Below are 26387 nucleotides of genomic sequence, written 5' to 3' on the forward strand. Positions count from 1 at the left end.
TATTCAACAAATATATTTAAATACCTATCATATGCAAGGCATTATGTTAGGGAATCTCAGGAGATATGAACAGGAATTAAATCAGCCTCTCACTAAAGAAAGAGTTTAAATGAGAAATTTAATTTCTATCATATTGGGTAAACCTTGAATGACTGCCAACATTATGGTTGTGCTTGGGGAGATAACTTTAACAGCAGTTTTTAGGAAGGACTAGCCACCCAAATTAAGGAAAACAAGATGTTATACAATCTTCCCTGAGAGATTTTAAAGTTATAATCTATAAATTTTAATAGAGTAAACCTAGCACAATCTTATTTTTTGAGTATATATCAAACTGAATAGAATCACATTGAGAAGACTGATTTATTTTTGTCTTTATTAAAGAGGTTTCTCTTCTCTTACCTGATTCTGCCCTCTAATAATGGGATTTAAATCATCTAGTATTCCGGAAGAGAGGGCAGATGAAACATCCAGTCTGTTCAGTAAGTAAGAAGTAGATACCTTTTTTTTTTTTAATACATCATGCTACTGATAGAATAACTGTTTTAAATATTTAGTAAATTATATCCTTATTAGAAATTGTATGAGTATATTAATATCTCCAATGGAAGACAAGGTTCTCATCTGTCTCCAACTTGTCTATATCCAGCAGAGATAAAGTGTTGATTTATTTGGACTAAAATAGTTGGAGTACAGTAAAAATAAAAAGAGGTAAAAAATTCCACTCATTTTTCCCATAAAACAATTTTGGGTAAATTTGAGAACTCACTGCACAGGCTATATTTTATATTCATTCATTGGTTTAGCTTTGCAGCTACAAGCAAACCTGATGAAGCGTATATAGGAGCATTCTTATTTTTTTTTAACATGGCTGTTTCTATTTATAAAGTTACACAATCCATTTGGTTCCTTCTTCCTCCCTGTCTGAGACACAGTTTACAAAAGAAACCACAGTCATTATGTAAATACATTGCCAGGAAATTCAAGTGTTGTTTTCTGGTGGAAGCTGAGAGCCCTGCACCTTGACTTATGTCTTACTCATCCTAAATCACATCTGCTCTTTGTGGCACTTTCTTCTGACGGAAGAAAGCGGTCTGAAGTTTTACTACGTTCGTTAGAAGGCCATCCTTGCTCTTCTGACTATTCATGCTGTGGTTTTACAGATGTCCAATAATGAAATACTGGTGCACAGCAGGAAGCACCCAGTGCCAAGTCCTTTGGAGAGGAGCAACACGTAGCCAGGAGGATCCAAGGGGCAAGGCCTGTGAACAAACACTCCACACACCAGCATTTGAAAGAAGAGAGGAAAAGGCAAGACAGACACTGGGCCTCACTAACTCCCCTTTCAACAGAATGGCAGCTGTACCAAGTGGCTGTGCATACAAGTTCACATTGTGGTAGGGTGAGAGATAATGGAACTTTCTCCTAGAAGCTAAAACAAACTGTTTAGGTAACAGAATGAACACAGGGGTAAGACAGCAGAGATTTTCTTCCAACTCCTCAAAATATGCAATTCAACCAAAATTGAATTAGTATCTAAGGCTGCAGAAGCGAAAGAGAAATGCAATTGTACGTGATCCCCACCATCTGTGAGGCATCCTTTCCCACGCAGAAAGAAGGGCAGGTAGTCAGCGTGAGGGGCACTCTCCCTCATTCTTCCTGAAGGATTTATTTGTTGTTGAATTCTCTGATATCTTAATGTTCAGTGCAATTTTATCTTCCCACCCATTAAATACTTAGTTTGATTTATGTAGAACATACGTAAGGGTCAAACAAAATGTGTTTGGTGCCTGAGGGAATTCACATTCTGCCTAGGATAATGAGACAAAATGTAATGCACATCCTCCCCTAAATGTAAAATATGTTGTTATCTTGAAGGCAATTTTCTTCATCCAATCAAAACAGAAAAGGAAGATGGGTGACCTTACAAAACATATTGCTGAAATCTAAGATTCTCTTGCACTTGGATGCCTCTGGTAACTTGGGTTGTAGGCAGATGTTCTCTTTCTTTCTGTACTCCCCAACATTCTGTCAATGATCTTTTGTTAAGTCAGGGACTTTCTCTCAGACCACATCCTGTCTGTCCTATGGAGAAGTACACTGTTGAAATAAAACAAAAGTCTTGAACTCTGTGTGTAGTCTCTGACAGTAGACAGAAAACAAATTCACTGCAGGACCCACAAGATAGCATTAAATTGAAATTGGGGTTCATAAGATTTATGTTGGAAATTGCCTGATAAACTTACAGAACTAAGATGCTCATTTTACTAAAAATTCAACACCTTTTACACAAAATAATGCAAGATATTTATAGCCAACACTACTTAAAAGAGTATGGATAAGGAAGGAAGAGTATATGCATATATTTGAGATTCATTTTAAAATAATTTCTTGCATAACTACAATTTACATGAAAGTAAATTCTGATTTGAGAAATTACTGTTAAAGAATGGGAGCCAATAGTAGTGGTGTACACTTGTAATCCCAGAATTTGGGAGGCTGCGACAGGAGGGTCGTGGTTAGAGGATAGCCTCAACTACTTAGTGAGGCCCTCTGCAACTTAGTGAGACCCTGTTTCAAAATAAAAAATAGGGCTGGGGATGTGGCTTGGAGGTAGAATGCCCCTGAGTTCTATCACCAGTACCACCATAAAAAAGTGAATGGACAGATTATTAAATCTGAAATAGAACATTGATAGCACATGACAATGAATCTTTAGTTGAGTTCAGGTGATAATAGATTTAAAATTGATACATCAAAATATTTTTTCAACTATTATAAATTTAGAACTAATAATGAGACTATTAGAAAAACTTTAAATAAAAGAAAGAAATGAGAAAGTTTTGATTTTTTAACTAGAATAAACAACCATTCCAACTTTCCTGGGATTGAAGAATAGCCCAACAGTAGAATTTCAGTCCAAAAATCCAACAATTCCAGAAAAACAGTAGTGATGGTCACCCTATGTTCATTTTTAAATCCAGTGCTTCCATATTTATCCTTCAAGAGATTTTTAAAAATTAAGATTGTCAGAAATACCTTCCAGTGTGTGTGTGTGTGTGTGTGTGTGTGTGTGTGTGTGTGTATTAATTCTAAATCTCTTGGATTAATTTATTATGCAAAAGTGAAATGGATAAACTTATAAGATTTTCAGGGAGTTCATAAAACAAGGAACACAAAACCTAAATCTTTGCTAAAAGATTTTAGTGAGGAAGGATATGGTGTTACATATACGCTGAGACATTTTCTGTTTGATACATTCAGGGTGCCTTTCAAAATGCACCTATGGTCTCAGCTACATAAAATCCTACTGTTTCCTCCTTAAGCATTCATTCAACCAGAATTCAAGATCTGGCACAAAGTGAGTAACTTTTAATGATTTTTTTTTTTTTTTTAAGCACACTGATTTTTTTTTTTTTTTTTTTTTTTTTTTTTTTTTTGGTGGTACTTGGGTTCCTGGAAACCCTTCTACCTCCAGGCTACACTCCCAGACCTATTTTATATATTTTTTTAAATTTGGAAACAGGGTCTCTTAAGCCAGTGAAGCTGGCTTTGAACCTGCGCGATCCTTCTGTCTCCGCCTCTCAAGCGCGGGGATTACAAGTGTGCGTCACCACGCCCAGTCATCACACACTGAATTTTTAAAGTCAGCATTTGGGTACACTTCATATTTTAAATATTTATCCTAGTCAAGCATTAAAATGGCAAAATGAAAAAAACAGAAACCCTCTTAGAACAAATCAACTATTATTCAAGTATTTGATGTGTAAGAGAAGCTTCTACCTATCCTCTACATTTTCATTTGAAGCCACTGAAATGTAAATTAAAAATCATTCAAGAGTAGTGAAGTAAAACATGATTATTTGGATGTGACTGTTTCCAAGAGTATACCCTTTCAGTAATAAAAGAAATAATTAAAGTACTTGGGTACTCTTTTTTGTTTGTTTTGCAGTTCTGAGTACAGAACCCAGGGCATTATACCTCTGAGTGACACCCTCAGGCCTACTTTTTAGTCTTTTTTATTTTTGAAACAGGGTCTGAGTTGTAAAGGGCCTCACTAAGTAGCTGAGGCTGTCCATGAACCGAGGTCTGCCTCCCAAATGCTGGGTTTACAAGCATGTGCCATCATGCCCAGTCTACTTGGGTAATCTTTAGTGCAAAGCAAAATCTGAAATAAAGTCATTGAGGGTTCCAATGACAGAACTTATTAGAAAAAGCTCAGGAGCACATGGTCCTCTCTTCCAAGGAAAGGCTCAAGCTGTACTAAGCCCCAGACCTAGCACAAACAAATATAAACTCTAGCTTATAAACCCATTACTGAGACTGCTTTTACTCAAACAACATTGGCTGAATTTGGAAGTAGTATTTGTATCCTACAAAATATATTATTCATTTCACTAAAGTACATAGAGCCAGAAACTTTGGAGTAATACACATATGCACATATACACAAATATGTATTAAAAATTGCATATAAATATCTCTTATATATATAATTATTAATTTTTTAAAAGAACAGATGAGCTAAAATTATTTGCATTTATAATGTCTTATCTAACTAGAAAAAAAGCCTAGGTAGTAGCCTAATATTGCTGTGATATAATATTACTTTGAATATTATTTTACTTTCAGAGAATTTTTAAATATGCACCATGCTTTTAATTCTAACAACAACTAGGTGAGGTTAGTATTCTTGTCTTAATCTTAAAGTTGAGAAAATTGGGTAAAACATTCAAGACCAATAAATCAAGTGTCAAAAAAACCCCATGACTCCAAAAGAAACTAGCTGATTCACATTTTAGTAATCTTTCCATATACTACTGTGCAACCTACATTCTTTTTATTTTATTTATAAACATTTATACTTATCATACATGTATATCTGAATGAAATATATTTATTTTCTTCAAAAAATATTTATCAAAACAAGTAAAAAATTTTAAAAAGTCTATATAGAAAAATAAGTGAATAAAACATTAAGTAAACCTACCATATGATGCAGTACTACCACTTCTGGTTATCTATCCAAAAGAATGAAAACAAACTACCAAACTAATGCATGAAGGCATGATAGCCACACAATTCACAATCGACAAACTATGGAACCAGCCAAGATGTCCATCGACAGATGAATAGATTACAAAACTGGGATATGTACACAAGAGAATTTTATTCAGCCATAAAGAAGAACAAAATTAGTTCATTTGAGGGAAAATGGATGGAGATGAAGAACATTATGGTAAGTGAGATTAGTCAGTCACAAAAAGTAAAAAACTGATGCTCTCCCTAATATGAGGAAGCTAAGAAGAATAAGAGTTATAGGAGGAACTCTAGACAATGAAGGAGAAACCATCAATGAGCAAATCAGGTGACCTAATTGAGGGGAAGAGAGGAGGAAAGAGAGAAATTCCCTAATATATATGACATACACTCATAAACATGTCAAACATGAGAAGGAGGGAGGGGGAGGGAATGGGATGGGAATTGGGGAAGGGCTAAATGAGTGATGTGTGCATGTATGCCTCCACCATCTTGTAATCCATTAAGATGTATAACTACAATGTACCAATAAAAATTAAAAAAAAATCTTAAATACAAGTGTTGAGTAAAAATTTAGTTACATATAAAAGCATCCATAAAAGAGGTGTTTTGTATCCAGAAACAAAGATGTGAATCTCCTGAGCAAATATTAGCTGATGCTTTGGGCATTGCTCTGGTCTAAAAGTATACTCCAAAATTCATACATTGAAGGGATGGAGCCTATAAGAAGTGATCAAGTCATTAGTGTTGTATGCTATCCAGGAGAGAATAACTGTCCACAGCCAATTATTCGTCCGTCAAGCCACACTTTGTTGCAGGTTCGAACCTGGACCCAAGCACATGTGTCTCCACATAAGCGGCAAGGGCCACCCACAATCGCCATTTGGGGGGAATTTTTATACAGTTGTACAATATCTTGCAAGTCTGTTACATCATTGATGATGCTTTTTGAATTTACAGCTTCCATACAATAAGGTAACTTGTACAGATGGTTTTTAAGATAACAGGGTAGGGGTAGGGGGTATCTTATCTATAGTATGTGACCTTGACTCAGGCAGATGCCCTTAGCTTTTCCAGGAATTCTCCTGTAAGCCTTTTCCCGCTTAGATGCCTGGGCCTGCAACTTATAGGGAAATTTAAAATTTAAACTTATTTAGGACTATTTAACTTTAAAAAACTCTTGTAACTATTTATTTTATTATTAATTACCATAAACTTATTATTTAGATTTTAACTATTATTGACTTATAATAATTACACACAATATTATTGATCAACATTATTAATTTAAGCAATTACTTAGCAACTACACCGCACTGCACTTTCATAGCACAAATTGTTATAAAACTTTAACCTAAAATTTTAAACACAACAATTAGGACAAGGCCTACATACATGCGATTAAAGCCCTTATAAAATGGCTTTGAGGGACTGGGACTACTCTCCTCTGTCCTTCAGCCATGTGAGAACACAGCACTCCTCAAAACAGTCTCGTGACAATGCCCCATCTGGGAAGCAGAGAGCTGTGTTTCATTCCATCACTCAGGAAACCTACTGAACTCTCCATCTTGACCATCCCATGCCCTTAGACTGTGCAAAGTAAATTTTCTGTTTAAAAAATTACCCATCCTTTGGCATTATGTTATAGCAACACACACAAAGACAAACACTGATTAAAAGCAACATAACTCACTTAACATTTAAGTTATCATTACCTCAAAAAAGCTCAGATCCACAGGTGTAGATGACCTCTAACCTCTACACAGAATTTTACAACTCAAATTTTATATACTATTATTTCCTCTGACTTTATTCTTTTCCATTGTGCTTTTATATGAAACCTCAATTTATTCGTGTAGTTTCTGAAATCTTGTACGTTGTATAAGTGTGGCAGCCTTCCGGTACTGTGACAATGTACATGAGAAAATAAATAGAAAGGAAGAAAATTTAATTTTGTCTCAGGATTCAGAGGTGAGGCCACTTCAAGGAGGCCAGGGAGCAGAGAGAGAGAAAGAAAAGGGCTGGAAAACAATATACAGTCTCCAAGGGCACACTGCCAAGGGTATGCTCCCTTTAAGCATGCCCACCTCCTATAGTCCCCACCATCTTCCAAGAGTATATTCCAGTTGTGAGTTCATCAGCGAATTAATTCACTGGTGAGGTTATTACCCTCAAGATTCAATCATTTTCTTCACTTCCTAAAGGCTCCACCCGTGAACACTGTTGCACTGGGAAACAAATTTTCAACACATGAGCCTTTGAAGAACATTCAGAATCTGAACTATAATAAGTGTTTATTTGTTATTATTATTTCTTTTTTATTTCAAATAATATGGGGCCTAATTCAGTGATTGTAAGCTGGGAGCAATCTTCTACATGAGACATATTGACTGGAGATATTTTTGATTGTCATAACAAAAGAGGGAAACCACTTTTAAATAAAAAAGACATATCCCAAACATACGGTAAAGGTTATGATTGTTGGTAATCTGCATTATAACCTTTTTTGGTATTTCTAGAAAATATTAAATAAGAACTTAATGTTGCCAATTAGAATACAGATAAAGAGCCCAAGTTTGTATGAATATATTTCCATAATGTCTGTGATGTTCAGGTAAGCTATTACACACACACACACACACACACACACACACACACACACACAGCATTTCCTGGTACATGGTATGTAGACAGTAAATATTTGTTGAAGGTTAATTGACTAGGTAAACGATTAACAAAGACAGAAAAATTCATCTAGGATCCACGATGTAGATACAGAATTGGTAAGTGGAAGAATTTACACCTACTGAAATAGCAACCTTTTATAGACTACAATAGGTTTGTCTGGAATCAGAGGGAAGTAGATGAGTGAACATATTGTGGGAAATGATGATAAATCCTGTGTTCGATAGAAGAATGCGACACACATTGTGGATATCAAAAAGCCAGCCAAAGGAAGGAAGACATATCTATAAAAAGCAGATGGTTTGAAGAGAAATGAAATATGAAAAAGAATCAAAAAATTATATGGGTCAATATAATAATAACATCAAAAGTTCTGGCAAAAATATCTCTCTGTAGAAATTCAATAAATTGTCCAAAAAAGGCACAGCAAGATTATCTTCAAAATGTGATCATGCAGGGACAATAAAGAGAAATACATAATCTGTACTTTTTTTTTAGATTCTAAAAAAACTAAGCAATTTATCTTGATCCGACCTAAATCTAAACAATATTTCAAAGAGAAGTAGAAACCTAGACATAGATTCATATAACTAAGTCTAAAAACCAATTGTCTCTTATAAATTCATCTGTACTTTGGAAAAAGATTGTTTTGTATACTGTACTTTATACCTACTTACCATGGTCTGAAACAATTATAAAATAAGCTGCCTCTTAATACTGGTGTTGGGGTTTTCAATGACCCATTCACACATTCCCATTCAGTCCTCCTTGGAACCAATTTGTGATGTGCTGACAGAAGTTCCATGGTGTGTCCAGGCCAGGGGAGTGAGCATTCTCTTATTCAGGGGTGCACCCACCCATCTGGCAGCATTTAGGAGCCGGCAAATGCCTGCTTCCTGCTGTGATACCTCACTCCACCCTAGCTCTTTAAACTTCAAGATTTTAGATCCCACACTGGCACATCCTTTCTGGTTCTCATTTCTGGCAGTGTTTCCAGGACCACCAAGAGAAGAATGCTAAAACAAAGTATTGAAGCAAGTAGAAGCAGTGAGGACTTTTGTTTTTTTGGGGGGGTGAGGAAGGGAGGGAAGGAGAGATATAAGTCTAGATAAGTATATTGGAACAGGAGAAATATAAGGTGGCAAAATCAGAGGGAGGAAACAGTCAAAGGAGTTAGGGGACCATAGTCAGCATTTTATATCAATCTTTTGTGTGCCTAATTTACTTTTAAAAAGCTAAGTTACATGCAAGATCTTTTCTTTCAGTATTTTGAAAAGTATGTTCTTTTCCATATTCAGTGTTTTTCTATTAAAGATATATCCACATAAATCAGGACAACTTAGTGACAATCTGGAAAACGCTTCCAAATATACTAGAACACTTTTTAAAATTTTTTATTTATTTATTTATTTATTTTAAATTAATTAATTTATTTTTTAAATTGGTGCACTGTAGTCATATATCAATCACATTGGAGTACAAGTCTTGAGAGGATATACAAGCACACATCGTCCAATTAGCCCTCCTCCAGCCCCCATCCCATTCCCTTCCCCTCCCTCCATCCCACGCTTTTTTGGTGATTAACTTTGATACATTTGTTTATGTACCTCCTGCGTTTTAAAGAGGCTCCGTCCTCCACTATTACATACCCTCTGATTGGTCACATTAGTTGCTTCACTATAGGGCCCTTTCTATAGCTCAACCTCTTCCTGTTGCCCCTTTCCTCCTAGTTATTGCTGATTAAGAGAAGGTTCTGATTTATATTTTATGCGATATTTCTCTGTGCATGCTACATTGCAAGGACCGATCCCACTCTTGAAGGCCCCAGTAGTGGCCTGGCTACTCAGTGGACTGATCCAGACCTCGCTGGCTCAAGCAGCGGCCTTGCCTCATGGGAGGCCCCGGTTCTGGTCTCGCTGGCCCCTACACTGGCCTAACCCCTCAGCTGGCTTCGGTCCCAGCCTTGGAGGCCGCAGGAATGGCCTTGCCTCACGGCAGGCTCCGATGCTGGCCATTGGCCCCTGCACCGGCCTAACCCCTTGGCAGGATTCCAATCCCAGCCTCGGAGGCCCCAGCACCGGCCTAGCCTCACGGCAGGCTCCAATGCTGGCTTCGTTGGCCCCAGCACCGGCCTAACCCCTCGGCAGTTTCCGCTCCCAGCCTAGGAGGCCCCAGCACTGGCCATGCCTCACAGCAGGCTCCGATGCTGGCCTCGCTGGCCCCAGCACCAGTCTAACCCTTCGGCAGGCTGTTGTCCTGGCCTCGGAGGCCCCTGTACCAGCCTTGCCTCATGCCAGGCTCCGATGCCGGCCTCGCTGGCCCCAGCACCGGCCTAACCCCTCGGCAGGCTCTGATCCCGGCCTCGGGGGCCCCAGTACCAGCCTTGCCTAATGGCAGGCTCCGATGCCAGCCTCGCTGGCCCCAGCACTGGCCTAACCCCTCGGCAGGCTCTTATCCTGGCCTCGGAGGCCCCAGTACTGGCCTTGCCTCATGGCAGGCTCCGATGCCGGCCTTGCTGGACCCAGCACCAGCCTAGACCCTCAGCAGGCTCCAGTTCCGTCCTCGGAGGCCCCAGTACTGGCCTTGCCTCACAGCAGGCTCCGATTCCAGCCTTGCTGACCCCAGCATCGGCCTAACCCCTCATCAGGTTTTGATTGCTGTCTCTGTGGTTATTATTTCAAAGGTTCCAGGTGTAATGTATCAGATGTCTGCCTCCCCTGAGTACTGGCCACTGCCTTTGCCACTGCCTCCACCATTTCAAATCCTTCCCAGGCTCTTTTTCCACTCTGAATGTTGTCCAGTGTTCCTAAGCATGCGTGATGGTAGCATTCGACATTTGGTGTAATTTCTCCAAAAAAAAAAAATATAAGGTTGGTAGGATACGGTTTTTGCCTGTCCTGAATACAAGTCTCCACCACCATCGCGGAGATCTCTTTCAACACCGCCTTTCTCCTTGGTCTCTGCTAAACTCTCTCCTTACAGGTGATGTCCGTGATTCTTAACAATATAGAGAAATAGCAGTCTTCCTTCACTGGGAATTTTTCCATAAGTTCCAGTGCATTTAGATAAGTTTTGTCTGCATCTCCAGTGTTCTGGCATCCATAACGGCTTTCTTACCTCCTCTCCGATATTTTTCTTTTTCTTTTTCTGTTCCTTTTTTTTTTTTTTTTTTAAATAAGAGAAGACAGTATATGTGGTTTGAGGAGGTAGTGGGATCAGGCACTCACTCAGTAGCACTGTAACCCGGTCGGTTTCCCCATGGGTCCAGAGTGATCCGCATTACTCTGCCTGGGGCCCAGGGTTTCGCAACCCAGCCCGGCTGGTGTGCTCCGCGTGACCCCTGCCCGGAACCCATGGTACTGAGCCCAGTTTCTCCAGGGGTCTGGCGTGTTAAGCACATTTTGGCCCAGGGCCCAGAGTCCCGTGACCTGGGCCCCCGGCTGGCGTGCCCCGCGAGCGACCCCCACCTGGAACCCAGCGTCTTACTGGGCCTGGTTTCTCAAGGGGTCTGGCGTGCTACGTGCAGTTCGGCTGGGGGCCCAGAGTCCCCCGACCTGGGCCCGGGCAGGCATGCCCCGCCCAGAACCCAGCGTTTTACTGGGCCCGGTTTCTCCAGGGGTCTGGCGTGCTATGCGCAGTTCCTCGACCTGAGCCCCGGCTGGCGTGCCCCGTGTGCAACCCCTGCCCAGAACCCAGCGTCTTACTGGGCCCCAAGGTTGAATCTAGAACACTTTTAATAAAGAAAATTATTGCCGAATCTTAAACATTTGACTAATTGACTAGTCTGTGGCTAACTAGATGTTGCCTAATATTTTACCAAACCATTTCCTTTTATTTCTGTGCACACAGTGAGCCTCTATTTCCTACCCTCTCTTGCTATTATGCATTGCCTCATGATTGAGTTCTGATCAATGGAATTAATTGGAAATATGTCAAATTTCCAAGCATTTTATGCAATATTCCTTTTTCTTTCATACACTGATAACTGGCTAAAGGTGGGGTGACAAAATCACAAGCTAGAAGGAATCTGGTTTCCCTGTCCTCCATCTGCATGGCCTATTAAGAGCCATTTAGCAAATATTTTAGTCTATGCCAGCAATATATCCTCTATTCTGATCATTCATCTCTACTATTATGGTAGAATAGCAGCCATAGACACACAAACTTTTAATTATTGTGCTTGTGTTCTAATAAAATTTTATTTCTAAAATAGTGTACAAAGACCAAATTGATCCTCTACACGAGTTTGTTACCCCCTGACTATATGAAGCCATTAAAGAAGTAAAGAATCAATTTCTACTATGGTAAGCCCCTAAGACCTAGGATTTATCTGTTACAGAAGTTAGCATTCTCTTAAGTATTATAATATCTTTTTGATACCACATAAAATTTGCTAACACTTCATTATTAAACATGGTAAACCTGTACACTCCAGGTTTCAGAGTTTTACAGAATAGTTCTTTTACAAGATCAAAATATGACAAAAAGAATCATTTCATTATGGTTGTGTGTGTGTGTGTGTGTGTGTGTGTGTGTGTACTTCATGGCCACTGTATCATCTTATTTTATTGTTAAAATGGCAAATTATTTTCCCTGGGCCTCTCATCTGGTGACTTTTTCTCCAGTAAATGTTGCAAGAGTTTTTAATAAATCATTCCGTGATTTGCAATGGGGAACTCCTGCTATGAAACCAATTAACAAACTCTCCCACAGATATCAAATTTCTCTACCAGACCTCAGTGACTAGTAATCTAAAGAAAAAAAACTTCTTAAAAAAAATAGAGTGACAGTGGGAGTTGGGGAAGAGGAAGAGTTCAAAATAAAATTTGTCAAAGATTAATTTGGCTTCCCTGGCAAAAATTCCTAACTTTCTTTGTTTTCTTATTGCATGATTCTGTATCCAGAAAGAAGAACAACACTGCTTTTGTCTCTTGTTCATACATAGTTGTGAAACCAAAGACAAGGGAGAGAGAGTAGTAAACACAGAATTCTAGTAGAAGGAGGTTGGAACTCCAACTCCATTATATTATTCTCTGAGCTCAGTTTCTACATCACTTTACATGGGATAATAAATTTGATATAGTATATGCATACAACAGGTACTCAAAAAGTGTTAGAAATTATCATTAGTCATAATTGCTACTAGCTGCTAAGTCATATAATTACCTACTAAACTATACATTTTGTGCAAAGAAAATATATTTATTCTTCAAGAGTTATAGCTCTCTGAGTGGTTGATTATAAGTTAATATATTCATAGATTCTTTTACTAAATGTGTACCTGTTTAATTGCTGTTGAATATGGTACTTCAGTAAAATTTTTCTCCATCCTCTTGTTTTTAGAACTTTCTATCCCTTTCTGGATTTTTTTCACATATAATTTATTTTCTTTCTTTCTTTCTTTTCTTTTTTTTTTTTTTTTTTTTTTTTTTTTTGGTGGTACTGGGGTTCCTGGAAACTCTTCTACCTCCGGGCTACACTCCCAGACTCATTTTTTATTTTTTATTTGGAAACAGGGTCTCTTAAGCCAGCAAGGCTGGCTTTGAACCAGTGTGATCCTCCTAATCCAAGCACGGGGATTACAAGCGTGCACCACAATGCCCAGCCACATATAATTTCAATGGTATTCTTTTTATAATACAGACTTGATTCTATCACTTTGATATTTAGCATCTTTGTCTTGTCCTGTATAGAATTAAATCCAAATCCTCACTGTGGCATTTAATGCCCACCTTCCCACTGCCTTGAATCAACCCCATCTCTCTTACTTGCAATCTATATTCTGGAATTGGTGAATAATTTGTAATTTTATTTATTTATTTATTTATTCATTCATTTACTTATTTATTTATTTAATTTATGTATTGTTGATAAATTAAATTAAAATGGATTTTACAACCTCCCAGAGAGCACAATTAAGGTTTTATGTTTTTTTGTCTCTAGTATGCAAAAGCCCAGAACATTATAACTTCATGTTATAGTTTGAATCTGAAATGTCCCCCAACTCTCATGTGCTAAAGGCTTGATCCCAAGAAAGCAAGGTTCAGTGGTGGTAGAAACTCTAGGCAGGTGGGTTATTGCTCGAGGAAGTGTGGGGTATTTCTTTGGGGATGATATCTTGTTTCTGGTCTCTCCCTCCCTCCACCCCCATTCCTGTGTTTCCTGGCTGCCCTGAGCTAAGTACCTTTCCTCTGTCTCTCCCTTCAGCCATCATGTGCTGTGCCTCACCAAAGGCTCAGAGCAATGGAGCTGGTTAAACATGGATTAAACACTCTGAAACCATGGTCCAAACAAGGCCTCTGTATCAGGTATTTGGGCCACAACAACAAATGGTAAATACTGTTCTATCTAAAAATGATCTTTTGTCCTAGATTTACTTGGCTAAATCAAAGCCATTCTTCAGGATATAATTGAAATGTTACTTTCCCCATATATGGAGAATCAACCACTATTCTTCCTTTTCTACTACTAAATATTATTAAACCTTACATTAAGTTTAGCAATATCAAACTCTTCACTGGTAATAAGTATGCGATCTAACTCAGTACACTGCATTGATATAGAGTTTATATGTAGTATCTTTTAATCTTCAAAACAAACTCATGAGCTATTTTGTATTATTGTCCCTATTTTTTAACTTTAATTTTTTATTGGTAGAGTGTAGTCATAAATCTTAATGGAGTACAAAATGATAGAGGCATACATGCACACATCACACATTTATCCCTTACCCATGTCCCTATTTCATAGATGAAGATATTGAGAATTATCAACTGACTTGACCAGTTCATTTTGCTATTAAATACTGGTGTATTCCAAAAAAAGCATTGTGGTTAGAAGAAATAAAATGAAAACAGGATAAAAAACAAATGGTAAAATCTTAACCAAGGAAAGATACTTTTTTCAGAAGACTTTGGTAACCTCTAGGAAATCAAACCAGAAATAAAAGAAAAGTAAAAGCACGGTAAAGTCTAGTGTAATGGTAATAAACATAAACTACTTTGTCAAGACACATATCCACAAAGTAGGAAACATGGATCGATTTTCTAAAGTATGGGAAAGAAAATCATTAATTTTATCATTACTATCATTTTGATCAGTAGAAACCTAAGCATGATTGGAAACTCATCATACAAGGGTGCTTTTTAGTTTGGTTTGTCTTTATCCTCTTGGGGGTGTTTCAGTCTGGAGCCATTCTTTTTTTTTTAACTTTTTAAAAATATTTATTTATTTTTTTTCTTTTAACAATTTTTTTATTGAACATAAATAGTATACATTTAAACTATATTTGGTGCCCTCTCCCCCCCTGCCCCCATTTTCCCTTCCCCCCTCCCACCAATGGTTGTCCAGGTTAACCATGTCTTATTCATAATTTTACACATGTTCAGGTGTAGACCCTCATTAATCAAGATCAGCCTTCCTCCTCTCCTATCTTTCCATTCAAACTTAGCTAGTATTTCCCCTCTAATATCTGGAGTCCCACTGGTATCCTTTGTGTTTCCTAGTTTGGGCATATTAGAGGAAACATATTCTTGATGGTCATAGTCAGAGGACTGCACTGACAAATCACAGATACAGGCAGGGGTGCTGTCACACACCCTCCCATGCTCTGAAGAGCCTCTACTCCTAACTTCAACACAAAACTATCATGTCTTAATGTCACTAGTACTAATGCTACAGCATCCTGGCCCAAGAGATCCATTGAAAAGGGAGACTTAGAAAATATAAGAGAAAGGGGACAAAATCAGGAATTAGGAAAAAAGGATAACATCAATGTTACCCCTAGGAAGCTTTATCAAATACTATTGCTCATATATCATTTGATTTTTTTCCAGATGGAGAGATGGAAATTCAGATACCTCAAATGATTTATACTTTTGAGACCTAGGAGAAATTTATTCAAATATCTAAGTTTTGAACATGAAGCTCTTTAAATTATGCCATCTAATATAACAAAGGTTAAAATTGGCTATAGGTTACTGATGACAGAGTAATATACATACAAACATATAGCAAATACTTTGCTAAAAGATTAATCACCTATGCTATTGGTTTTATGTTTTTATAAGCAATATAGTGAGTACTTGTTGTTTTTGTTGTTGTAGTTGCTTTTTGGTACTGGGGTTTGAACCCAGGGCATTCTAACTCCAGGATATAACTTCAGTCCTTATTTTTTAGAAATTTGAAACAAAATATCACCAAGTTGCTGATGGTCTCACTACGTGACTGAGGCTGGCCTCAAACCTTCTGTCTCAGCCTCCCAAGTACTGGAATTGCAGACAAGCACCACCATGCTGGCTTCCTATTTTTCACTAAAAGAGAGATGGTTATGATACTGGAAATGAACCTTAAAAATTACGTGTGGCAAACTGGGATCAAATAGGCATGAAATCTTGCCACTTGTAAAAGAACATGTTGCATGAGATTTTTGAAAAATTTAATCATATAAAATTAACATGAACATATTAAATTGCAGTTTAAGAGTTCTATATAAATCACTGTAGAGTCTGAAAGCACACACTAAAATAACAGTATCAGATGACTACAGTATCACATTACTATATTTCTACCAATTGCCCCTTAAGAGCAATAAATGCATAACAATGAGAAATTGAGCTTTGTACAGTAGAGAAAAAGTTAAATTTTTAGTATCATTACAACATTCTCACACCACTGCAACCACAGATGCAAAAGCAATTAAAACAGTCATAACACTCTCACTATAGAACCTGGCTGGAGTAAGAGCTATAACTAGAGAAAGAAATAATGATGATTCTTTAAATGCAAACAACTAAACATGCAAGCACAGCAGAAACCGGCGAAGAAGGCAAAATCATCTAGGGACCTGAGAGCTGACCTATGCAGCTGTGGGCCTGGCCAGCTCTGGAAATGCTACCACGTGAGCACGCCAACAGGAGCGCTGACAGTCCTCAGCCATCAGGCAGGCTCTCCAAAAGGAAACAGCTGGACGCCAGGGCCAGGGATCCGCTCTACTGACATCTGCTGCTCTATTTCCATCCAGGGACTGCTTTTATTTATTTCTGTTACTCACACAATTCAGTAGAGCCCATGTGTCAACTTAATTGTCTTCTCCTGATAATTCTAGGCACTTGGACATGACCAGTGATTTATTTCCAATTTGTTAGCAAATGCTAATTTAATACTTAAACTCTAAAAATTCATTTACAAACCAAGGCAATCACTACTAGCTCTGTTTCTCTTCCCTTGACCACAGCAAAAGTTTTTTGTTGTGGCCATTTTGTTTATTTTTTAAGAGTGATGTGGCTGGGCATAGTGGTAGCATACTCCTTTAATTACAGTACTTGTGAGGCGGAGGTAGGAGGATTGCAGATCTGAGGCTAGCCTCAGTAATTTAGGGAGGCTCTCAGCACCTAGCAAGACCCTATTTCAAAATAAAAAATAAAATAGTGATGGAGATGTAACTCAGAGGTAGGACATTCTTGGGGTTAACCGTCAGTAACCCTTTCCTCCACATATATACAGTCTTTGTGTTCTTTTATTTATTCTAATTTTTTATTTTTATGTGGAACATATTGAAAATAGCATACATTCAGACTGTGCTTGGTACCCTTCCCCCACTTCCCCTTCCCCCTCCCAAAAATGAGTGTCCAAGTTAACCATGCTATATTTATACTTTTACAAAAATTTTGGTGTAGCTCCTTCATTAAGTAACCTCAGTCTTCTTCCTCTCCTATCCTTCCATTCTAGCTTTGCTGAGGTTTCCCCTCAATTGTCTGGAGTCCCTCTGCTATCCCTAATACTTCCTAGTTTGAGCATATTATAGAAAACATAAGTCCCTTCTCTTTCTGTGCTTGAAAGATCTCACTCAACATGTTTCAGGTCTTTCTATCTTCTTGCAAATGGCATGATTTTGTTCTTCTTTATAGCTGAGTAGAATTCCATCGTGTGTATTTCCCTACGCTGAGATTCCATCTAACCCCAATCAGAGCGGCAAGCATAAAGAAATAAAATAACAACAAATGCTGGAGAGGATGTGGGGAAAGAGGAACTCTTTTACACTGTTGGTGGGAGTGCGAACTAGTACAGCAACTATGGAGATCAGTGTGGAGATTCCTTAGAAAACTGGGAATGGATCCACCATATCATCTGGCTATACCACTTCAGGGTATCTTTCCAAAGGGGTTAAAATCAGAGAACTACAGTAACATATGCATGCCCATGTTCCCAGCAGCACAGTTTGTAATAGCCAAAATATGGAACCGAACCAACCTAGGTCTCCATCAACAGATGAATATATTGAAAAATTATGGAAAATACACATAATGGAATTCTACTCAGCTTTGTGTTCTTTAACCACAAAGATTTGTTTTAAATTTCTACTCTACTGCACTGTATTACTGAGATATTGGTGAGTAACTTAACCTCTCTAAATCTCAGTTTGTTCATCTATAAAACGGGGATAATAACAATGTTATTATTATGAGTCATTATAATATTAATGCTGATATATGCATTATTATGTTACTAGAAGACTAGTACAAAGAATGAATTAGATATTCTGTGAAGTATTTGACTCAGTACCCAGCATTTGCACGATTCTATAAGCATTAGTTAATATTAGAACCTCTCAGCAATGATTTCTACTTAATATAATCGCCAAGGTACTCTTTTCATACTTACAATAAGAGTTTCCCTATTGTATACCTAATAAAGTTTTCTTCTATTGATAATCTGACCCAAACCTGCTATGTTCTATATTCTTCATCAATTGTAATAGTATTTTTGCTGTGCATTCAATTCTATCCCTTCCTGAAAAGAATGCATTTCTTCACCACACCTGAGTCCTACCTGTCCATTAAATTCTAACAACTACAAGTGTTTTCTGAATTCCAAGTAGAATTTCTTTCAGGCATAAAAACCTACAATAGAACTGCCCTCATTAGAAATGTATTTATCCAGTGTACTAATTAATTAACTCTCTGATTTTTTCAGTCTCTTATTTTTTCAGTCTCTCCTACTCTCTGTATGCCTCAGTTTATATTACTGTAAATATAGACAATAATGCCTTTCTTGAAATGATACAAGAATAAAAGAGAAACATCCTATAAATTATAGGGTACATATTGAGAAAAAAAAGTTGCTTTCTATAATAACATTAAAAAATCTTGAATTTGTACATGTACTCCAAATGGAAAGGGCTGAGTGGGCCTACGAATAAAAGTTGGAAATGAGAACAGATGGGAGAGTTGCAGATCAAGTGGGGAATTAAGGCCAGGAAGGAGTTCTCAGTGGTTGGTATGGCCAAGAAACATTCATGATTAGGGACATCATAATGTTGGATTGTATGTTTGCTGAGCTGCAAAAGAAATAAAACAAAACAATACAGTACAGAACCTTCTTTCTTAAACTTTCCCTCCAGATTCTTAAGTTTCCAAGGCAAAGTGGCTCTGCTCCTAATTTGGGTGGGTGCCCAGGAAGAAGGGAAAACAAATGCATATGAGGAGAGAGATTACCAAATTCAAGATAAGAAATCAGTATAAGATATAGCTCAAAAGAAAAATAAAGCTAAGCCTATGACACAAGATGGTATATTTTCCAACTATATGTGACATGGACTCTAGAATTAATATTATTTGTTAAAGGACAGTGGAACTAGACAGTCTGAAGATCTCCAGACAGCCAGGATGAAGACATGTGGGAGGTAAGAGAGAAGAGGACTCGGGAAACAAATTCCCAAGTGAAGATGCTGTAAAACAAAAGAGAAATACCTACTTTTTTTTATTAAGAAGATTGGTGAATAAGCTAGATAGATGATGGTAAAGAGACTTAGGAGGCGAGGGTATCAATTTGAACAACTGAAATAATGGATACAAAACTTAACTAGAGCCAAAGGACGAGGATGTGCAGAAGGGTATAAATCCAAGCTATGAAACAGGAGTGAGGTCTTTAGTCTCTAGCAACATATGGATATGACATAATATAGTGTATCATCAGAATACTAGCCTATTAACCTAGGAATTCAAGATGGGATAATGGGAATCATAGCTTCTCCTCTAATGTACAACGAGGATAGAAAAAGGAAAGTGCTGGATTAAAGACACATTTTGGACACTGTTGTGCATAGTCTTGTTTTTACAAACCAGATTATAAGACTGATTGGTGCAATGAATAGCTGAGTACTCCACATAAATGTTTTTTTAATGACAGTCATTTATTTTGGGTACTATCCATGGTCTCTTTTCTTTTAGAAACAGAACCCATAATTTTAGCTGGGCACATGGCTACCTATAATAAACACTGCATTTTCCAGTCTTCATCATAGCTAGGTAAGACTTGAGAACTATAAGGAAGCCAATGAAAGGTCGAAATTCTTTAGTTAAATGGGGTTTGTCTTTCTAATTGAGTGAAATGCAATTATGCACTCAAGACTGAGAGTTGGATGACACAAAGGATGATGGTGGGTGAAACAGACAGCCTGGTTCTCTAACAACAAATTGAAGGTACCCTATCAGCCATGGCACATGGGCTACTTACCTCCAGATTTTCTTTACCTGAAAAAGAAATAAACTCTTACCTACTATATTGTTATGTTGAGTTCCTGCTATTTGCACCGAAGTCTAATTCTTACTCTCTTGATCAATTCTACTATTTTTTGTTCTTTTTTTTAAGTAAAAAAAAAAAAAAACTCTAAATAAATTTCTTTTTAACACTTAGAAGTATTGTGAAATGCTGACCAGGCATTCTTTATATATGTTTGAGAAGGTTTTTTAGTCAGATAAGTGGCACAGTGAAAACATTCCAATAAATATAAATACAACTTTGCTCGCCAGAGTCTTATCAGAATATCGGATATGATTAATATGTTTTCTAACCAAAATGATCAACCAAAATCCTACTGAAAATAGTATTCACAGTGGTCAAGTCTTAGCCCAAGGCCTTTCATCAAAATAGAAGTTTGACTAAATCTACAGAGCTGACAACCTGAGTCAGCAGCGAAAATGTTTCTATCTTTTCCACTGAATTCAGATACATCACTGTAGATAGATAATTAGAATAGAGTAGGATAGCACTTGCTTCTTTGTTTGCAGAAAGCTCAAGTTTTAAGTATTTCACAGACAAATTGTCCGTCCCTACTTTCATTCCAAATTGCTGAAGTTGGACTAACAACTACTAAACTAATACAATATTTTCTGAGCTGCTTTTCTTACTTAGACAATGTTAGGGCTAGAACTTCATGGTCTTTGTGTGTGTGTGTGTGTGTGTGTGTGTGTGTGTGTGTGTGTGTGTTACTGGAGATTGAACTTAAAGGCATTCTATGTCCAAAATATACCCACAAATCTTTTTAGTTTTGTTTAAAAATGGGGTCTTTCTAGGTGGCTGAGATACTTGTTAAATTGCTGAGGCTGACCAACAACTACTAGAGCTAGAACTTCATGGTCTTTTTATTTTATTTTATTTTATTTTGTGTGTGTGTGTGTGTGTGTGTGTGGTACTGGACATTAAACCCAAAGACATTCTACATCCAAGATACACCCTCAAACTTTTCTATCTGTTCTCAAACCTGTGATCCTCCTGTCTTAGCCTCCCAAGTACTGGGATTATAGGCAGGTGCCACTGCACCTGGCAGAGCGAGAGCTTTACATCTTTTATTTCAAGCTGAAAGCAGTGTCAAAAGACTGTAATATCGGCTACTTAGAAGGCTGAGACAAGGAGGATCGCATGTGTTCAAAGCCAACCTAGACAACTTAGCAATACCCTGTCTCAAAATAAAAATAATAATAAAAAGGGTGGAGATATAGCTAAGTAGTAAAGTACCCCAGTACAGGAAATAATAAAGATTCATTTAAACCCCTTAATTATAAATAAAATGTTCCAAAGAGAATAAACTAAACTAAATCTTTCTCATGAAAATTGTTTACTCCTTCCTTAATTCATTCATTCAATTACTATTTAATTTTAGCTATGCAAAAAACTTGGTGTATGTGTGACAGAGCTGAAGTGAGGCATGAGCCCTGTTTCCTATATATTTTCAATTCACTGGAAACAGAAAGAAATTATCCACATAATTAAAATATGCAATAATAAATACAGATGTTTTAAGTACTTTTAGAGATAAAGAGTCACAAGAAAATGGGTTAGAGGGAAAGCTAGCGAATACTTTATGACCAAAGCTACATTTGGGCTGAAGCTTAAACATCTGAATAGGTGAAAATAGAGCATAAAGCATGTCAGAGGAAAAAGGTGGCTTTGTCACTTTGCAGAGTTAATTTTTCTATCTGAATTATTTTTCTTAGATTATTTTTAAGTTACAGTTTAATAGGCAAGAAAATTAAAACCTTTCCTAAAAAGCAGAGGTGAGAATGGTGATCTTGGAAAGCTAGACATCATGGTTAATGCTTCATTAGACAGTGATCCTAAGAAAGTACAAATGAACCCCCAGCGAAGGTCTTCAGCTGCAGGGTCACGCTAGTGCACCACATCTGGAGAAAACAATTATAGTATGGCTTAGCAAGCAACAACTATGAACTAATGCCCACAAAATATAATAAATTAAATAATTGAAAAGAGATGTCAGTAATAAGTAAAACAGTAGGGTTTCAATTTACAAGTGAAAATCCAGACAAATGTGCATTATCGAGGAAAATAATATTTCCTCTTCCTTCACATAACAATGAACTAAGTCTAGGATAGAAACATTCAAACACAAAGTGTTTCAAATGTGAATGACATTTAGAGACTAGTAATGCCATTTTATGAATTTTTACAAATAAATCTTCTACATATAATATGTATGAATATAGGACCATGTCTTCTCATTTGTGACTGGTTATGGTAATCAGTAAGTGCTCTGTAGGATTAGCTCTATCAATAAGCAATTTAGCTCTTCATCAATAAGCAACAATGAGTAACTACAATATGTGCATTTTCAGATAATTTTGTTCAGGACTTTTACAACTACAAGCTCAAAATACAGTGTTTAAATAACCCAATCACTCAGCTTTTCAGTTAATCTCACTAATTTCTTACACCAGTATCTCGCTATTAGTCTGTAGATAACCTTCAGCTACTAACCTTGCTGTCTTCTTTCTCCTTGGATTTTCCTTGAAGGGGGTTCTTCTCTCCAAATTCACAGGTTGACTTTAATGTGAGCTGACAAGCAAGCATTGAATTCCCTGTTTCAGCAAGTTCCAGAGGTCCTGAAGTACAGTGCTGTGACCCAGCAGTGCCAAGATTTGGTATCCGAAGAGCAGTATGAACAGGCTTTGACCCAACAGCTGGCTGTCTCAGTTTTGAGGCATCCCCAAGTACAGGCATGGCTTCTATAAAAGTATCTCTTTGCTGCCAAAGAAAATGCTTCTAACCTCAGTCTGGTAGACTCCAACTTTAGTATTTCCAGAACAAGTATTTTAAACAAAACTAACAGTCATTTTGATTAAAAAAAAACTAATAATATAACTTTCAAAAGAAGGCAAACTCCCCTTCGTCTTCAGTTAAGTATCTTGCTTTTGCTGGCTGAGATATTCTCATTCTTCTCTCTCTCTCTCCCTTCTCTCTCTCTCTTTCCCCCTCCCTCTCTCCTCCCGCCCTTTCTCTTTCTGTTCAGTGACTTAGTGTCTATGTAATACTAAATATCCCTCTGGGGAGCAAACTTTTTCTGCAAGGTAAATGCTACACAGCTCCTTCTCCAGGATTACAGACATCCCAGATTTGCCTTTTCTTACTAAGTCTGACTCTTGAGCTTTGAGGGAAAAAAGAAAGAGAGAAACAAAAGGAAAAGCCCTTCAGTCTAAGCATCAAAGAAGCCTAAGACCACAATAGTGGAAGGACAGGAGCTCTTCCTGAATTCAGAAATAACTGGCCTGCACAATCTTTTTAAAGAAAATTGCATTTCCCCTAGTTAAAAAAAAAAAAAAAAAAAAAAAGAATGGACATGTTAATGGCCAAAACAAACAGCTGTTGGAAGAACTTTTAGCCCGGAAACAATTTCAGCAATGGAGCTGTTTGTCTGATTTCCAGCTATTTTTCAACACTGACAGCCATGAACCACGGTGTTCATTCTCTTTAATACCATGAAATGAGGTTAGATTCATGCAATAGTGCAACTAGCTAAAGCAGTTAAGTCAATCAACAGATCATGCCTGCCTCAGTTATACAATATAAACAGAGGACAAGGCACCAAATACACAGTAATTTCTACATTTAACAATGATGATAAAAATATCCACAGCTAATAATTACATGGAATATACAACACAGCAGTGACTGAGTTAATCACTTTGCATATTATCACACATAGTCATTGGAATACGCAAAATAGGCACATTCATTTTTTTTTTTTTACCTTAGAAGAAATATAATTGTGGTCCAGACACAATAGGTAATGTGACCAAAGTCATGAAGTTACAAAGTAGAGAATATTATATTATATGGTGGCACACACCTGTAATCCTAGTATTTGGAAGGCAGAGACAGGAGGATTGCAGGTTCACAGCCTGCCTCAGAAGGCCGGTGAGACCCTCCACAATTTAGTGAGACCCTCCACAATTAAGTGAGGCCCTGTTTCAAAATTTAAAATAAAACAGGCTAGGGGTACAGTTCAGAGGTAGAATGCCCCTACATTCAATATCCTGTACCCCAAGAAAATGAAAATGAAAATGAAAATAAATAAATAAAAGGAAAGAAAGAACCTACTTTAAAAATAAATGTAAATAACAGTTTTACAAGATCTGGTCAATGTAAAATCCTAAGCTTGTAAAGCATCTGAACATATTCAATGATGCTAACACTATTCATAAAATATTTTTATACTCAGATCATGTGCCATTTGTGGTAAAAGTACATCAAAGGAAAATTCTTACGAAAACACCTAAAATACACAAATTATTGTCCTGCAAATTATCACACATAGTTAATAGGTACGGTTTTAGTCAGTATTCTCATTGCTGTAACCCAAAACACCTGATTACTACAACTGAGAGGAAGTAAGATCTACTTGTATACAGTTCTGGAGGTTTCAGAGGTTGCAGCACATTAGGCCAGGGCATGTCTGGGGAGCTCAGGTCATGGTAGTGGGAGGTAGAGAGAGAAGGGCTCATGACTGCACATACATATATTGGGCACACCCCCGATGATCGAATCATCTATGTCCTCTAACCACACCCTTCCCAGATTAGAATCCTCATCATTCAATCATATCACCTCTGAACATCAATACATGAGCTCTTCAGGGGACAGTCTACATCGAAATCAAAACAAATACAGAGAAAAATTTCTATCATTTAGTAAAATTCCTATTTGAATGACAGGATTGAAATTTTAATGCTATCTTAACTAATACAAGAAATTTGATTTAATTTCTTCAAAGTTTTGTTCAAGAATTCTGTTAGATGCATGTCATTTTATGTATTTAAACATTGATATTATATTCATCAAATATTGTAACAATTAGTAATAATGCAAAGTTCCTAGAAAAATAAATAGATGCTGAACAGAAATATGTACACAATAAATGTTGGCAATTATCAGAATCATGATCATTACTATTAAAAAAGCTTCCCTATTGTATAGAAATGATATTCTTTGGCCTGTTATTTCTAGCTCTATAGATTATTATTCACTTCTATGTAATAAAAAGTATTTTATAGATGAAATAGCCAACAAGTAAGCAAAATGTAATATATACATATTGTATATGTATATGTTCTGCTGATGAGGCATAATATAATCAAATGTAAGTTAGAAATCGTTAAGATGTTTTCCAGGATAATAAGAAACAAAATTACTAACAACAAAGCAAAAGTGCCTGTATCTGGCACTTGCTCATCGTGGTGCACACCACGCGAATTGCACAGCTTTTATATATTTACAAGTGGCACTCTGTCTCCATTCCAATGTCAAGCCCAGAGGCTGAGTTTCCCTTCAACTGCATTTTTCCCACCACTTCTAATTAAAGTATTGCCAGCATTTCTACTCAATTGTTTTTTTAAGTAATTCTGGGCTGAGTTGCATTCTTGGGTGGTCCAAACTATCTTTCAAGGTACCAATGTTATTTTTGCTAATGATTTGCTCCTTAAACTCCATGTGTGCTCTGAATGGTCTTCTTAGAGTCTATTTTTCCCCCCACAGGTTCTACTATTTCAATATGCCATTTGTGTGTGTCTTGTCCTATAATTGAAACCCCACTTTAAGAACATGAACTCTAGCTCTGCATTATCTTAGTTTCTGTAAGTTATGTGTTTTGTAAATGTAAAATTATTTCCTTCCTCGTAAATATTATTTCATTTCTCATCAAGAATGGTGTTGATTTGTTTCTTGTTATAGCTAATTCTCATCAGTGGATAAGTCTATTGTAATGGATTAATTGGGTGGTGACCTAGGGAGGGAGAGTATGACTGGAGGAGGTAGATCTTTGGGGATGTGACCATGGGGGTTGTATGTATATATATGAATATATATTCATGAGCTCCTTTCTCTCTCTCGCTCACTCTCTCTCTTTCTCTGCTTCTCACTACTATGACCTGACCTAACATGCTGAAACTTCTGAAACCAACAGAACTATAAGCCTGGAAACAACTTCAACAATGAAGCTGTATGTCTGAGTTCCAGCTATTTTTTTGTTTTTGTTTTTTGTTTTTTGTTTTTTGTTTTTTTTTTTTTTTTTTTGGTGGTAATGGGGTTCA

The 26387-nt window shown here is 37.2% G+C and overlaps 1 protein-coding gene across 3 annotated transcripts in view; it reads right to left on the reverse strand.

Moving 5' to 3' along the window:
- The window catches only part of NAV3 (neuron navigator 3), a gene marked incomplete at both ends in the record, with an annotated part of 410033 nt that extends 387011 nt beyond the window's left edge, over positions 1–23022 (reverse strand). For all 3 annotated transcript variants that reach the window (XM_080705150.1, XM_080705149.1, XM_080705148.1), the window contains one exon: positions 22780–23022. In XM_080705150.1, coding sequence (XP_080561276.1) covers positions 22780–23022 — 243 coding nt within the window. The remainder of the gene's footprint in view (positions 1–22779) is intronic.
- Positions 23023–26387: the final 3365 nt, after the last annotated feature.

Source organism: Muscardinus avellanarius, assembly GCF_963383645.1.
Source record: "Muscardinus avellanarius genome assembly, chromosome: 11".
Taxonomy (NCBI): Eukaryota; Metazoa; Chordata; class Mammalia; order Rodentia; family Gliridae; genus Muscardinus; species Muscardinus avellanarius.